Source organism: Sus scrofa, chromosome X (assembly GCF_054392235.1).
Source record: "Sus scrofa isolate SSC_HxYL_T2T_F1_AM1 chromosome X, Sscrofa_HxYL_maternal_Yorkshire_Landrace_v2.0, whole genome shotgun sequence".
NCBI classification, from domain to species: Eukaryota; Metazoa; Chordata; class Mammalia; order Artiodactyla; family Suidae; genus Sus; species Sus scrofa.
This window is the reverse complement of record NC_139401.1, coordinates 30,678,593-30,695,139: the sequence shown is the minus strand read 5'-3', so window position 1 is coordinate 30,695,139 and position 16,547 is coordinate 30,678,593. Positions and strand designations below refer to the sequence as shown.

Sequence of the window (16,547 nt, the reverse complement as noted above, 5' to 3'; positions counted from 1 at the left end):
CGTGCAACACATACACAATCTTCAAATTAAATTTAGCCTTGAACCTAACTGATGAGTCATAAAGCTTCCTTCTACTCCCAGGACTCTAGCATTTTCTTCCAGTGCCCTTGGTTTTTATTCTTCTGGGATGATTTCATTTTTTTTTTCTTTTTTCTGGTTCCTACACTCTTTCTTTCCCACTTCAGCTAACATTTTTTGAGCCCTTACTGTGTGCCAAGGACTTTCTAAGCACTTTTCATCCTTTTCATTATTATAATCTTCAGGACAAGCCTATATGAGGTAGGTACTCTTTTAACCCCATTTTATAGATGAGGAAACTGAGTCAATGAAAGGGTAAGCAGTGTATGCAAGGTGATAGAGCCAGGATTTGAACCCAAGCAGTCTGGGTTCAGACCCACACTCTTAACTCTTACACTTCACTGCAACTTAGAAAATGTTTTCTGAAAAGCATATGTCATCTCAACTTGTCCTTTAAAGGGTGCTTTTTTTAAAATTGGCATTTGGAGCCAGATAGAATAATAACCAATTAGGGGGTTAAAAACTGAAGGTTAGTCTTGAGGGATTTTTTTTAAATGCCGATATTTTTTAAATGCCTTTTATGGATAGGGTACAGCATTATCACTGAATGTGGTTCAGGATTTTACAGTGAAAAGCTGGTTCACACTTTGTCTAAATATTGAATTACCTAAAGAAATGACATTGGATGATAAAGTATTGAATGACAGCCCAAGTAAAATAAGATTGTCCTTACTAAGAGTTTAGTGTGAGGGACGTAAGAAGGAAAACTCTCCCATGGATGGAAATAGCGTTTACTATTGTGGGAGAAAGGTGGACAGGTAGAGTGTCCTTATATGAGAATGTTCTGGATCTTTAGGGACAGGATGGACAGGTGGAACCACTGATTCATTTAAACATAAGTAATCATACTGGAAATGCCGCCAACGCCATGCCATGCAAGTCTAATGAATTAAATGACCCTTCATTGTGTTGACACCAGCGCTCCCTTCCAAGGCTTATGGGGTCTGAGGGAGGGAGTGGGGGGTGGGCTGGGAGGAGGAACAGGAAACCTGAATTGGTGAAGCTCAATATTGAATGCTCCAGATGGTTTGCCTTCTTATGTGAGACTTCTTGGGTTCATTCTGATGGTAAGTGCCCTTAAAATTCACTTCAACTTGTGATAAAAAGTTGCACCATGTTCTTAACTACCACGAACATGTTTCTCTCATTAATGAATTTTAGAAAAGGCCAGCACATAAAATTGAAGTTACCTAAGTATTCGTAAAGTTTACTATGTGAGGTGTGTTGTAGTCCAGTAAGTTTCCAAAAAGCCATAAAATCAAAACAAAGTGATTTTTCTTTTCTTTTTTAGGGTCTCACCTGCAGCAGATGGAAGTTTCCAGGCCAGTGGTTGAATCAGAGCTGCATCTGCAACCTGTGCCACAGTCACGGCAATGCCAGATCCTTAATCCACTGAGTGAGGCCAGGGATGGAACCCGCATCCTCACAGAGACAATGTGGGGTCCTTAACCCGATGAACTACAATGGGAACTCCAAAGTGATTATTTTAATGCTACAAAAATACAGGAGAATGGCTATTTTTTTTCAAAGATTACAGAGATGATGAGCAAATTTCACTGCAATATTCTGGCTTTATTTTGGCCAGTTGAATACTAACCATTTATTTGGGAATGGTATTTTTAAAAAACGGAGTGCCAGATTGCTACTGAGGTCTTGGATCTCTGCCAGAAAGTCTCGATTCCAATCACTGCAGCAAACAGTCCCCTGACACAGAGGTGGCGTGTGAGACTCCATGTGTCGCAGTTAGTGCCAACTTGGAAAAACAGACAACTACCCTAATGTTAAATGCATGGTGCCTTTCTCTTCAACAAGCCTTGCTTAAAGAATGGATTAAAGGAATACTTTCTATAGACTTATTTTTATGTCAACCTGTGCCTGAAGCTAATCACAGATGCTTGAATCCTGCCCATTTTCCAGGGCCTCATGCTCATACTACGAGATTTTCATTTTGACTTGAGAAAAGTCTGTCAGGTAAAATTAATGATCTCACTAATGTTCAGCCTTACACACATGGATAAGAGAGCCAGAAGACAAATCTATTTTCTGTGTCCCTATCATAGCGTGGTTTTATGCCTTCAGCGGGTTGAGGTATGTGATTCTTTGGGGCAGTATTGTCAAAGAGATAGAATTTTTTTTTTCTTGCTCTAAGGAAAACCTCCATGAAAAACACTGAAATCGTTATTCTGGTGAAGCAGATATTTGTAAACAAAGTAATGAAAGGTCTAATATAGAAAGAGTGAGGTGAGTCAGAACATTCATTTTTCTAGCATAAAGCTGCAAGGTCAGGTTAAAGGCCACCTAACATTTTGTGGGCATGTGTGTGGTATATTAAGACTCACGAATCTCTGTTTGACCTGGTTACTTTTTCAATAGCAGACACCCCTAGAACGTATGCCTCTTAAGAGACTCAAGATTTTTCCTGCCAGTCAGTAACTGAACACCATTTTGAGGAGTCAGAGTACCACCTGGCTATATAACCTATAAATGCATTTACATGTCTTTATCCTTTGAACTGCAGTCTGTATCTCGTAGCACACAGACTAAAATAGGCACTTTTTGATGATTCTCAATAAGCTGATGAGAAAAAATGATGTCTTTCCTGTTTTACATTTTATAATACATTGTCTAGCTACCAGGTGGACTATACTATAAGCAGATGTGAGTAATGAGAAGTAGTCAGAATTATATTTAGGTTTCAGGTTCTAAGAGTCTTGGGTTTTGTTTTTATTGGTTGCTTTCATCACTGTTTAGATTGCATGTAGGAGTTCCCATCGTGGCTCAGCAGTTAACGAACCCAACTAGGATCCATGAGGTTGTAGGTTCAATCCCAGGCCTCGCTCAGTGGGTTAAGGATCCGTCATTGCCATGAGCTGTGGTGTGGGTCGCAGACGTGGCTCGGATCCCACGTTGCTGTGGCTCTGGGGTAGGCCGGCGGCTATAGCTCCGATTCGACCCCTAGCCTGGGAAGCTCCATATGCCACGGGAGCGGCCCTAGAAAAGGCACAAAAAAATAAAAAAAAAAATCACAAGTAAATTAAAATTTGCAGTTAGTCTATTTTCAATTAAACATGAATAACTGTGCAGACTTCCCAGGGTTGCTGAACAGTCAAAAATAGATATGAGGGAAGCCCCCTAACCTGGTGGCACCACTTACAGGTCTGTGCTCTGAGGAGCACAGGGCCTAGCATGTCCTCCCGTGGTTGCTATGGTTTAGAAAAGTCAAAGATAATTTTTTTTCTTCATGGAGTGGAGGCCAGACTATTGGCTCACTCTAGAATGAATCGTACATGTGCTTTAAGTTTTTATATTTGCAGTCTCAACCAAAATCCAGAGTGATTTTTTAAAAGCCTAATTAGTCCTCACTGAAACTCTCTGTACTAATAAAGCTCAAAGAGATTTACCAACTTGGTCACCTTAATATAAGTGGCTGAATGGCATTAAACCTTTAATAAGTCTTGGCTTGATCTGGTGCCATCACTGCTTAAGTGCCTGCCTATGAATCCTCTTCAGATCCTCTCATATATTTAAAAACTATATGTCTCCTGAAATAAATATTAGACTAGAATACCTGCCCTAGTCTATCTTTAATTTTTATAGGGATTTTAACAATTATTATGGGAGTCTGTAAAGTTGATACATGGCAAGGTACTAATAGCCTAGTAAAGCATTTTTAGTTTCAAAGGCAGCACTTGAATAGTAGGATGATTTACTAATGTCTACGAATTAAAATTAGCCATATAAAAATATGGGACATATATGAAAAGGCAAGTCATAAAGTATGTCTCCAGTTATCTTACTCTAGACGTGAATTTTGTCACAAAGTACCCGAGGACATTGTGCTGCTTTTATGCTCCATGCTGGGGGATTAATGCTGGTCATGTCACACTATTAAAAGACTATTCTGTTAACCCTCATTTAGGAGGAGATCAAAAATGGGTTCACAGGATACTGAACCCATGCTATCCATGTGGGTCATATTATAATTAGGCTCTAAAGTAATTTGGAGTGAAAAGTGATGTTTATCCTGAAGCTTCCTAATTCAAATGTTAATGGTATATATATATATATATATATATATATATATATGTAAATTCAAGAGGTTATTTTTCAACCCATGTAAAATCAGAGAGAACCAGTCATCTACACCATAGCCTTAGACATGATCCGATAGCTTGTAACAGCCTTGAAATGAAGATTTCATGTCGTGGTGATGGTGGAGACGGTAATGGTGATAGCAAAAGGGTGGCGCTGGTGGGAGTGGCTGTAGTTGTGGTGGTTGTTTGATAGTAAAAAAAAAAAATTATAGTACAAGCACATAGTAAATAATCTCCCACAACCATGTGGAAAAGATACATCCCATCGTGAATTATTCCTGTTATGACAGGAATCATGGAATTGATTTTGATATCTATTTACATTGGGAAGATGAGTGCAGTCTTTGACTTTTTTGTCATTTACATGACACTAGTAGCCTGATCTGATATGAGGCTGATACTAACAGTGTGGAATGGCTTCATTAACAAGCTGTGCTTCTTTCTGGAAACTGGTGGAAAATCAAACCCTGTTGCATATACCCTCAATGCAGCTTCTGTGTTGTCTTCACCTAGAAATGGGGAGGATTTCCCAAGTGGCAAAGGTGACAATATCTGCACCTCGTATAAAGTCTGTCTTTCTCTTTGTTTTCCAGGACACAATGTAGGAAGCCTTTTCCACTTGGCAGATGATTTGGGCAGAGCGATGGAGTCCTTAGTTTCAGTCATGACAGATGAAGAAGGGGCAGAATAAATGTTTTACAACTCCTGATTCCCGCATGGTTTTTATAATATTCATACAACAAAGAGGATTAGACAGTAAGAGTTTACAAGAAAAAAATCTATATTTTTGTGAAGGGTAGTGGTACTATACTGTAGATTTCAGTAGTTTCTAAGTCTGTTATTGTTTTGTTAACAATGGCAGGTTTTACACGTCTATGCAATTGTACAAAAAAGTTATAAGAAAACTACATGTAAAATCTTGTTAGCTAAATAACTTGCCATTTCTTTATATGGAACGCATTTTGGGTTGTTTAAAAATTTATAACAGTTATAAAGAAAGATTGTAAACTAAAGTGTGCTTTATAAAAAAAAAAGTTGTTTATAAAAACCCCTAAAAATAAACATATACACACACACATACACACACACACAAACTCTGAGGCAGCGCATTGTTTTGCATCCTTTTAGCGTGACATCCATATGAAATTCATGGCTTTTTTCTTTTCTTACATATTAAAGATAGGACTTCCTCTAACACCACCAAATGACTACTTCACATCGCTCTTTTTCGAGTTGTTGACTTAGTGGGACTAGCTGTGGGTTTTCATTGTATACATCTATATGTCTATAAGTATGTAAATACTATAGGTATATAGATAATTAGATACAAAATTCTTGTTCAAATGTTCTTGCCACTTCCAAATGGAAAGAAACTGCTTCTGGTCATCCAGGCTTACCTGTTTTGGTCTAGAATGAATTTTCCCTGGAACCTGAAGCCAGAGGGAAACCACCACACTAAAACATTGTCTGGGGCTCCAGATGTTTCTCATTTTAAATTTTCCACTGACAATTAGAGTATGGAATTTTTAAGGGACATATGAATGAATACATAGCACTTGCTATGTCAGAGTAATCCTCTGGTTGATATATTCAGCTTCCTGCTGCTGACAATGCCACGGTTTAGATTTAATGATGCTTCAGTCAAAGTCAGCGCATCAGACGGCACGTTGATGCTCCAGCCAGGAGGAAGACTATGGTAGGGCTGGAGGGCTATGGACTCCCTGCCAGTCCCTTAGAGGGAGCAGGCCCCTCTTGAAGTAAAGGATTGCATGAATGTCCATAACCTTACAGAGAGATCTTTATAATTACAACTAAATTATTCTTTCCTCACAAACAGCAGTGGGTGTTTTGGTTTTCCGTTTTTTAAAGATTTTTTTTCCCCATTCCAATGGGTTTGCTGCAAGACTTAATTTAAAACAACCCTTGTGAAAATGTGTAAGATGGTAGCCCCATCACATTGTGATACTGTTAAATATCTACCCAGAAGCCCATGAACCATGTTTTTCTCCTTGGCATTTCTCTACACCTAATTCCAGACAGGTTTGCAAGTGGGAATGCAACTTGATGCAAATGTTCTGAACGGTACTCCAAACCCTTTTTGGTGGCTTAGGCAGGTTAAATAAAAACCCAAACCATTCAAAAAGAGGAGAACACTCAAGAGAACTAACTGGTTGGAAAAAGCTTTATTCTTTCGTTTCATCTTATTAGTCTTTGATTTTTGTTTATCATTCATTCAATAGAGATCACCATGTGACCTATCATTTTGCAAATCTGTTACCTCTTACATCAAGCGTAATTAACTTTTGAAGAGTGGGTTTTGTTTGTTATTTTACTAATGATAATTAACATCAAACATGGCTTCTCATGCTATTTCTACCTCACTTTGGTTTTGGGGTGTTCCTAATAATTGTGCACACCTGATTTCACAGCTTCACCATCTATCCATTGTGTGAACATTTTTCTCTATTTTCTTTTTCCTTCCTGCTTTACAAAAGAAAACCCAAAGCTCTAAGGTAACAAATTACATAAAGATTTGGTTTTAGTCTTGCATTTTTTTTTCCTTTATGTGACATTGGACTTTTTCTTTACCCAAGGATTTTTGTATTTAACCATGATTTAAAACAAAGGGTTACTTTACTCCCTACTAAGAAGTTTAAGTTTCATTCTAAAATCAGAGGTAAATAGAGTGCTTAATTTTGATTTAATCTTTTTGTTTTATTTTATCTTTTAGACATTAGTTCTGGAGTGAGTCTGTCAAAATATCTGAATAAAAAATGAGAGCTTTATTGCTACGTTTTAAGCATAATTTGGACTTAATTTCGTGTTCTTTATAACCACCAAGTATTAAACTATAAATCATAATCAATGTAACTGAAGCATAAACATCACATGGCATGTTATGTCATTGTTTTCAGGTACTGGGTTCTTGAGTATCATGATATATTGTGTTTTAACACCAACACTGTAACATTTACTAATTATTTTTTTAAACTTCAGTTTTACTGCATTTTCACAACATATCAGACTTCACCAAATATATGCCTTACTATTGTACTATATTACTGCTTTACTGTGTATCTCAATAAAGCACGCAGTTATGTTACAAAAAAAGTGTTGACTGGACTGTAGTATTTTGTTTTTATTTTAATTTACTTATTTTTTATATAGGTAATACTTTCATATTGTTAAAAATGAAGAATCTACAGTGGGTTAAGAATCTGGCATTGCCACAGGCCACAGCTGTGGTTCAGGCTGCAATGGCAGCATGGGTTCGATCCCCATCCTGGAAACTTAGATGTGTAGCAGGTGCAGCCAAATTTTATTAAAAAATAAAAAATCTAGAAAGCCAAACAGTTAAAAGAGGCTGACCACTGTATTCCCACCTCATCTTCACTGCCCTCTGAGCAAATATTGATAATTTCTTCTGTATCCTTCCAAATTGTTATTATTATAAAAGCAATTACACACATTTCTACTTTTTTCCTTCTATTTCATGGAACATAGCAGTCCATGTTATAAAACCTAGTTATACACCTTGGTTTTTTAAACTTAAGAATGTACTCATTTCAATATATAAAATGCTTTCTCATTCTTTTTTATAGCTGTATAATATTCCAGTGTGTTTGTGTGGAATATTACTTAGGCAGTCCCCTTTGGTGGGATCTATAGCTCATTCCCCTCTTTTGCTCTGACAAACAATTCCAAACATCTCCATTCCATCATTTCACTTGTGCAAAAATATTTCTATAGACACAGTCATAGAAGTGAGATTTCTAGATCAAAGGTGGTAAGCATTTTAGCTTGAGAGGTATTTTAATAATAAAAAGTATATTAATTAACCAGTTTGAAGTTTATACTTTGCTTTTCAAGAGACTTTCTTAACCACTTCTATCATTATTAATTGTACCAGACCTAAGGGGATGTCTGAGCAGTAGAAGTCATGCCTAAAATGATGCCTCACAACTGGTTATGGGGTGGATACCCACCTCATACATAGTCATGACCACCACCAGAAGGAGATCCCCTCACCCCTGTCCTGTTCTGCTTCTGCCCTAGCTGCAAAGGAGGCCAGGAAAAGGAGTAGTCACATCAGCTCCTCTAGGGAGGGACTGTCTTTGCCTCTTACCAAGATCCATGGAGAAGAGATCCTCAACAGTGTTCAGATGTTGGAAGTCAAAAGAAATCACAAAAGTCCACTAGACACAGCCTATTCTAGTGATTTTGGAAATAACAGGAGATGGTCAACCGATCAAGCATGGTGTTAAATGGTGGGGTGGTAATGCCAACCTAAATACATTGAAAGACTTTCCTTGAAGCCCACATATACCAAAACTAATTTTCATCCTCTTTATTTATTTATTTATTTTGCTTTTTTTAGGGCTATACCTGCAGTATATGGATGTTACCAGGCTAGGGGTCAAATCGGAGCTATAGCTGCCAGCCTACACCACAGCCACAGCAATGCAGGATCCAAGCCATGTCTGTGACCTACACCACAGCTCAAGGGAACGCCAGATCCCTGACCCACTGAGAGAGGCCAGGGATCAAACCCATATTCTCAGGGATACTAGTCAGATTCATTTCTGCTGTGCCACAATAGGAACTTCCATGCTCTTTAAATAAATCATTTATCCCCCTGTGCCATGCCCAAACCTGCTTTTGTCTGAAATGTTCAGTCTGGCTCTTTCGATGGCCCTTGACTAGGTAACTGAAGAATCTTTAGCATATCAACCTAGGACAACTGTGTGTGGATGACCCTGAGGAGGGCTTTTAGCTTTCCTTTCCACATTTGGCACAGGCTAGAGGGTAGGGAAATATTTCAGTTAAAAATTTAAATGAATCAAGTTGGCACACATTGTGCACCAACAAGCAGAATGTGTTTAGGAGGAAGCACCAAGACTAATGGATGTGTTCTGTGGAGCTGCAGTGGGATTTCCCTGAAATTGCAGTGCTCTGATGGCGCAATGAATACTAAGGCAGGCACTGGCTCACTTGCAAAGACTCTGCCTTCAAATTAAGTGTAGGAAGGGCATGAATTTAATTCTTTACCCACAGCAGCAAAGCTGCTAGAGTAGGAACCACAAACACATTCTCACATTTCTTCAGAGTTTTGTGGTCTCATAGACTTATGTGAGAACACAAAAGTGGCAACATACCAGGCATGCCTTAGCAAGCAATACTGTGTGAGTGTGTCAAGTCTGGGGATGCTTGAGAGTGGCATTCATATACAGGAAAGATTATGTAAAATAACTTTAGGCTTAGGTTCCATATATGTATGTGTGTACACATGTGTATATGTTTTATATATATTCTGGATAAATTTAGGTCTTTGGTAACTTTTCATTTTGAAATAATTCAAATTTACAGAAAAGTTACAAGAATAGTACAAAGAACCCCCATATACCTTTTTCCCAGATTCAACAATTGTTTACATTATGTCCCACTGACTTTCTTTTTCCTTCCTCTCCCTCCCCTGCTCAGAGTTGACCCCTGAACAACAAAGTGTTTAGGGTGCCCTTTCTCAGCATGGTTGAAAAATCCATGTATAACTTACAGAGTTGACACTCCATATATGCGGTTCCTCTGTATCTGCAGTACCTCCCCATCTGTAGAGTCAACCAACCTCGGATTGGTTGGTACTATAGTATTTACTATTGAAAAGAATCTGTGTGTAAGTAGACCCATAGAGTCTAAACCCATGTTGTTCAAGGGTCAACTGTAGCCTTTTTTCTTCCTGAACCATTTTGAGAGTAACTTTCAGACAACATGCCCCTTTGTACTTAGATTGTTTCAAGTACAGTTCCCAAGAATTGATATTCTCTTGCATGACCACATTACGATTATCAAAATTATAAAATTTAACATTATACAAAGCTATCATCTACTCCACAGCCAACAGTCAAACATTGTTAATTGTACAATGATTTTTTTTATAGTTATATGTGTTACCCTAGCCTGGTCTAAGACCTAATTAACGATTTCATGACATTTAGTCGTGTCTCTTTACTCTCCTTTAATCTCGAACAATTTCTCAGCCCTTCTTTGTCTTCAAAGGCCTTGACATTTTTTAAGAGTACAAGCCAGTTTCCTGCAGGATGTGCCTCAATTTGGGTTTGTGTGTTGTGTTCACATGATTAGATTCAGGTATGTGTTTTCGGCAGCAATATGACATAAGCAATGTAATGATGGTCTGTCTGTCCAGTTTGTGGTGATGTCAACTCTGATCAACTGGTGAAGGAGGTATCTCCAGGCTTCTCCATTTGGTATACATTTTTAAAACCTAATTATTCTTCAACCTTTAGGTAAAACTAGAAAACTTAATTTCATATGTACACTGTAGATGACCTATATAAAATAAGAACAGTCACTTTTTCTGTGTTCCAGTTCAATATAGCCATATAGGGGCCTCCTGAATGCACTTCCTGCCACAGTCACACCAAATCTATAGCTATATACATAACAATTCCCTCCAAAACAAACATCAAAAACTCTGTGTGACTCCTACACATATCAGGCAAATGAAGGAAAAAAACCACATGGAAACAGGTGGGAGAAGCTGAAACAGGATGTTGCCATAAACCCCAACCATGGGGTGCCAATACCCAGCAAGGAGGGAACTCATAACTACCAGCTTCTCCCTGAGGAGAAAAGGGTTTGATTTTCACATCTGGCAACCCAACTTTTAGGAATTCTAGCAGCAACACAGGCCCCCAAAACCTCTAGCTCTGAAAGCCAACAAGGCTTATGTCCATGAGACCCGTAAGGCTGTAGTGAATGACCTAAAAGACAGTTCTTAACAGGCTCATGCAGACTCAACAGGGCTAACACTTCAGGACACAGCATAGAGCCAGCAGGCAGAAACTCCCAGTTTTTCCTTGAAAGAGGCCTATTTTCCTACCTTACTTACTATGTCCCGAGGGGCAGTCTCACGATTTAACACACATCTAGGGCCTGACTGCAATATTCTCCAGAGACCCCAGACACCATAATTTGTGCTCTCCCTCTGCTTAGCTCCTGATCACTGGTATCTGCCAGAAATAAGCTTATGAATACGTAGGGCACCCTGGTTTCTGCAGCTACTGCCCAGGGGACACCCCTTGATCATTTTGGTTTGGTAGCCAGTAGGACCTACACATTGTTCACCAGTCTCTCAGGACTGTAACAAACATATAAACAGTTCTTAACCAGCTAGACCCTCAGGGCCTGTTGCAGAAGCAGCAGATAAAAATGTCCAGTCTTTCCCTGAAAGAGGCCTGCTTGCTTATCTTAATAGCTGTAGACTAGGGAGCAGAGTGCAGTATTCTCCAGAGACCCCAGAGCCAACTGATGCTTTCTTTGTGCTCTGCCTCTGCCTTGCTCCAGGCTGCTCGTATCCCAGAAAGGAGCTCATGCATATGGTCTGCCGCTCTGCTTTGTGTGGCTACTGCCCAGGGAATGCCTCTTGATTGCCTGGCTCTGGTGACCAGTGGGGCTTACATCTATGGGTCTCATATGACTGTAACAAGGAGAGAAACAGTTCTTAACCAGCTATTCCCCAAGTAGTCACAGTGCAGAAGCACTAGACAGAGACAACCATCTCCCAGTTTTCCACTGAGAAAGAAGATCAACTTCCAGTTAGCCTGCTTCTACATGCTGATTGAGATCTTCCCCTTTAGGACACTGACAAATCTTGGCACACCCTCAACTACTAAGAGCCACAAGAACACAGAAGTCTATTCAGACAATCACAAAGGTTGGAGAGACAACCCAGAGCTGGGCAAGGCTGAAAAATGTATTCCATCTCCTACACAAACCACTCCTTCAGGACTAATAGAGGTGGAGGTTTTATCTAATGCAAAGATACCAATATAGAGAGTCAATGAAAATTAAGAAACAGAGAAGTATATTCAAAATGAAAGAACAATATACAGGCATACTCTGTTTCATTGAGCTTCATTTTATTGCACTTCACAGATTTTACGTTTTCTACAAATTGAAGTTTTGTAGCAACCCTGCATGTCAGATGATGGTTAACATTTTAAAGCAATGAAGTATTTTTAAGTTAAGGTATGTACATTTTTCATACATAATACTATTGCGCACATAAGACACTACAGTAGAGTGTAAACGTAACTTCTCTATGCACTGGGAAACCAAAAAATTCCACATTACTGACCCACTTCATTGGGTTATTCCATTTATTACAGTTCTGTAACCGAATTGGCAGTATCTCCAAGGTATGCCTGTAAAACCTCAGAAAAGACCTTAATTAAACAGAAATAAGTGATTTACTTGAAAAACTAACAGTTACAAAGATGCTCACTGAGCTATGGAAAACAACACATGAAAAAAGTGAGGATTTCAATGAAGAGAAAATATAAGAAAGTACCTAACAGAAATCACAGAGCTAAAGAATACAATAACGGAACTTAATAGAGGAGTTCAACAGCAGATGAGATGAAGTGGAAAAAGGATCCAAGAACTTGAAGACAGGGCAGTGGAATTCATGCAATCAGAGAAGAAAAAAGTATGAAGATAGCTTAAGGGACTTAGAGGTCCATAAAGTGAACCCATATTCACATTAGAGGACTCCTAGAGGAAAAGAAAGGGGCAGTAAACAAATTTGAAAAAAAAAATGTCTGAAACCTTCCCTATCTTCAAGAAGCAGGCAGATAATCATATTAGGAAGACCAAAGAGTTTCAAATAAGATGAGTCCAAAGAGACCCAAACCAAGACATGTTATAATTAAAGTGTCAAAAATTAAAGACAAGAGAATTTTAAAAGCATCAAGAACAAAACAACTTGTTACCTACAAGCAAACCTCCATAAGATCATCAGCAGAATTTTTTAGCAGAAGCTAAAGACTATAATGGAGTTTCATGATATATTCCAAGTGCTAAATGGAAAAAAAAAACTGCCAACCAGAATACTCTATCCAGCACTGAAGAGTTTCCAGAGAAATAAAAGCACCACTAGACCAGCCTTGAAAGAAATGTTAAAGGGATTTCTTTAAGCCGAAACAAAAAGGTGCCAGTTAATAACAGGAAAATATATGAAAATATAAATCTCATTGGTAGAGGTAAATATATAGTTAAATTCAGAATAATCTAATGTTCCAATGGTGTTGGGTTTACCATTGAAAAATCCAGTATGAAAGTTAAAAGGCAAAAGTAGTAAAAAATAACAATAGCTACACAAATTTGATGATGGATATGTAAGATAAAAAGATGTCAATTTTGACATGAAACACCTCAAAGGATAATAAAAACAGAGAGCTTTATAATGTGCTCAAACTTAAGTTGTTAGCAACTTAAAATAGATTGTTATAAATATAAGATGTTTTATGTAAGCCTTATGGTATCCACAAAGCAAAAACCTAAAGTAGATACGCCAAAGATAAAGAAAAAAGAATCTAAGCATACTACTACAGAAAAGCATCATAGCAGAAAGGGAGAGAAGGAAAAAGAAAAATTACCGAAAAAGCCAGAAAAATGAACCAAATGGAAACACATCCATACCTATCAATAATTACTTTAAATATCCATGGACTAAATTCTCTAATCAAAACACAAAGACTGGCTGAGTGGATAAAAAAACAAAAGTCACCTACATGCTGCTTACACTAGACTCACTTCGGTTTTTAGGACACACATACTGCAAGTGAAGGGATGGAAAAAGATATTCCATGCAAATGAAAATCAAAAAACAGTAAAGGTAGCTATACTATATTAGACAAAATAGACTTAAAGGCAAAGCTGTAACAAGAGACAAGGTCATTACATAATAATAAAGGGGTTAATTCATCAAGAGTATATAACAATTGTAAATATACATGCACTCAACATCAGAGCATCAGAGTATTAACCAAATACTAAAGGCATGAAGAGAATAATAGACAAAAACACAATAATAATAGAGGACTAAAATAATAATAGTAGTAGTAGTAGTAGTAGTAGTAGTAGTAGTAGTAGTAGTAGTAGAGGACTTTAAAACCCCACTCTCACCAATGGATAGATCATCCAGACAGAAAATTAATAAGTAAAGATTGGTCTTAAAGGACATGTTCTATCAGATGGATTTAATAGACATTTACAGAACATTCCATACAAATGCAGCAGAGTACACATTTTTCAAGCATACAAGGAACATTCTATAGGCTATATCAGAGATTAAGTCACAAAACAAATTTTAATAAATTTAAGAATACTGAAATCACGTCAAGTATCTTCTGATAACAGTGGTCTGAAATGAGAAATTACTGACAAGAAGAAAACTGGCAAATTCACATATATACAGATATTAAACAACATGCCACTGAACAACAAGTGGATCAAAGAAGAAATCAATAGAGAATTTAAGTATCTTGAGACAAATGAAAATGGAAACACAACATACCAAAATGTACGGAATACAGCAAAAGCAGTTCTAAGAGGGAAGTTCATAGCGATAAATGCCTACACCAAAAACAAAGATATGGAGTTCTCTTGTGGTGCAGCCAGGTTAAGGATCCAGTATTGTCACTGCAGCAGCTTGGGTAACTGACGTGGCACAGGTTTGATCTCTGACCAGGGACTTTCCACATGCCACAAGCATGCCCCCCCCCCCAAAAAAAAAAACGAAAGAAAGATTATCAAACAGCCTAACTTTATACCTCAAGAAACTAGGAAAAGAAGAACAAATGAAGCCCAAAATTAATAGAAAGAAAGAAACTAGATCAGAATGGAAATAGAGATGAAAAAAGACAACAGAAAAGATCGATACAACTAAGAGCTGTTTTTTAAAAAGATAAACAAAATAGACAATGGTTTAGCTGAGTCACCAAGAAGAAAAGAGAAAGGACTAAAAACCAGACGTGAAAGAGGAGATGCTCCAACTAATCCCACAGAAATACAAAGGATCATAAAAGCCTACTATGAACAATTATCCACTAACAAATTAAACAACATAGAAGAAATGGATAAAGTTCTAGAAACAAACATACTACCCACAAAAACTGAATAATGAAAAGAAAATCTGGACAGATCAATTATTGGTAGGGAATTTAGCCAATAATTAAAAAACCTCCTGACAAAGTCCAGGACCAGATAACCTCACTGGTGACCTCTACCATTTAAAGGAGAATTGGAGTTCCCGTCGTGGCACAGTGGTTAACGAATCCGACTAGGAACCATGAGGTTGCAGGTTCCATCCCTGCCCTTGCTCAGTGGGTTAACGATCGGGCCTTGCTATAAGCTGTGGTATGGGTCGCAGATGCGGCTCAGATCCCGCGTTCCTGTGGCTGTGGCGTAGGCCGGCGGCTACAGCTCCGATACGACCCCTAGCCTGGGAACCTCCATATGTCATGGGTGCGGCCCAAGAAATGGCATAAAAGACAAATAAATAAATAAATAAATAAATAAAGGAGAATTAATACCAATCCTTCTCAAACTCTTCCAAGAAATAAAACAGAAAACACTTCCAAAGTCATTTTACAAGGCCTACATTAAGCTAGTAACAAAATCAAAGGACACTGCAAGAAAAAAAATTATAGGACAATATCCCTGATGAACATAGATGCAAAAAATCCTCAGCAAAATATTAGTAAACTAGATCCAACAAAATATTAAAAGGATCATACACCAGGATCAAGCAGGATTTTTTTCCAGGGATGCAAGAATGGTTCAACATCCGCTAATCAATGTGATATATCACATTAACAAAATGAAGGATTAAAAGCCATATGATAATCTCAACAGATGTATAAAAAGCATTTGACAAAATTCAACATCCATTCATGATCATAAAAATCTTCTCCTGAAAGTGGAAATAGAGTGATGTTACCTCAACATAATAAAGGCCATATATTACCCCACAGCTAACACCACACTCAACAGTGAAAAACTAATAGCTTTTCCTTTAAGATTAGAAACAAGACAAGGATGCCCACTTTCACCCCTTCCATTCAACATAGTAGTAGAAGTCAAACCCAGAGTAATTATGCAAGAAAACTGGAAAGAAAGAAGTAAAATTATCTCTATTTGCATGTGACTTATTATATATAGACAACCCTAAAGACTTCACCAAAAAACCTATATAGAACTAATAAACAAATTGGTAAAGCTGCAGGATACAAAATCAATATATAAAAATCAGTTGCATTTCTATACACCAATAAACTATCAGAAAGAGGAATTAATAAAATAATCTCATTTATAATTGCATCAAAATTATGAAATACATAGGAATGAATTTAACCAAGAGGTAAAATATCTGTATACTGCAAATTATAAGACAATAGATAAAAGAAATTTATGACATAAATAAAAGATAATTTGTGCTCATGGATTAAAATAATAATTATTATTAAAATGCCCATACTACCCAAAGCAATCTACAGATGCAATGCATTCCCCATC

At 37.6% G+C, this 16,547-nt stretch overlaps 1 protein-coding gene and 1 long non-coding RNA gene across 25 annotated transcripts in view; one reads left to right on the top strand and one right to left on the bottom strand.

Moving 5' to 3' along the window:
* Positions 1 to 7,283, top strand: part of DMD (dystrophin) — a 2,611,869-nt gene extending 2,604,586 nt beyond the window's left edge. For 23 of the 24 annotated variants that reach the window (XM_021079543.2, XM_085006422.1, XM_085006420.1 and 20 more), the window contains one exon: positions 4,766 to 7,283. In XM_021079543.2, the coding sequence (XP_020935202.1) occupies positions 4,766 to 4,863 (98 nt within the window). In that variant the 3' untranslated portion in view covers positions 4,864 to 7,283. 24 annotated transcript variants of the gene reach the window in all.
* Positions 7,284 to 12,090: 4,807 nt separating this feature from the next.
* LOC146394530 (uncharacterized) overlaps positions 12,091 to 16,547 on the bottom strand; it is a 232,889-nt gene continuing 228,432 nt past the window's right edge. The window contains exon 5 of the long non-coding RNA XR_014835233.1: positions 12,091 to 15,945. This is a non-coding gene — a long non-coding RNA (uncharacterized LOC146394530). The remainder of the gene's footprint in view (positions 15,946 to 16,547) is intronic.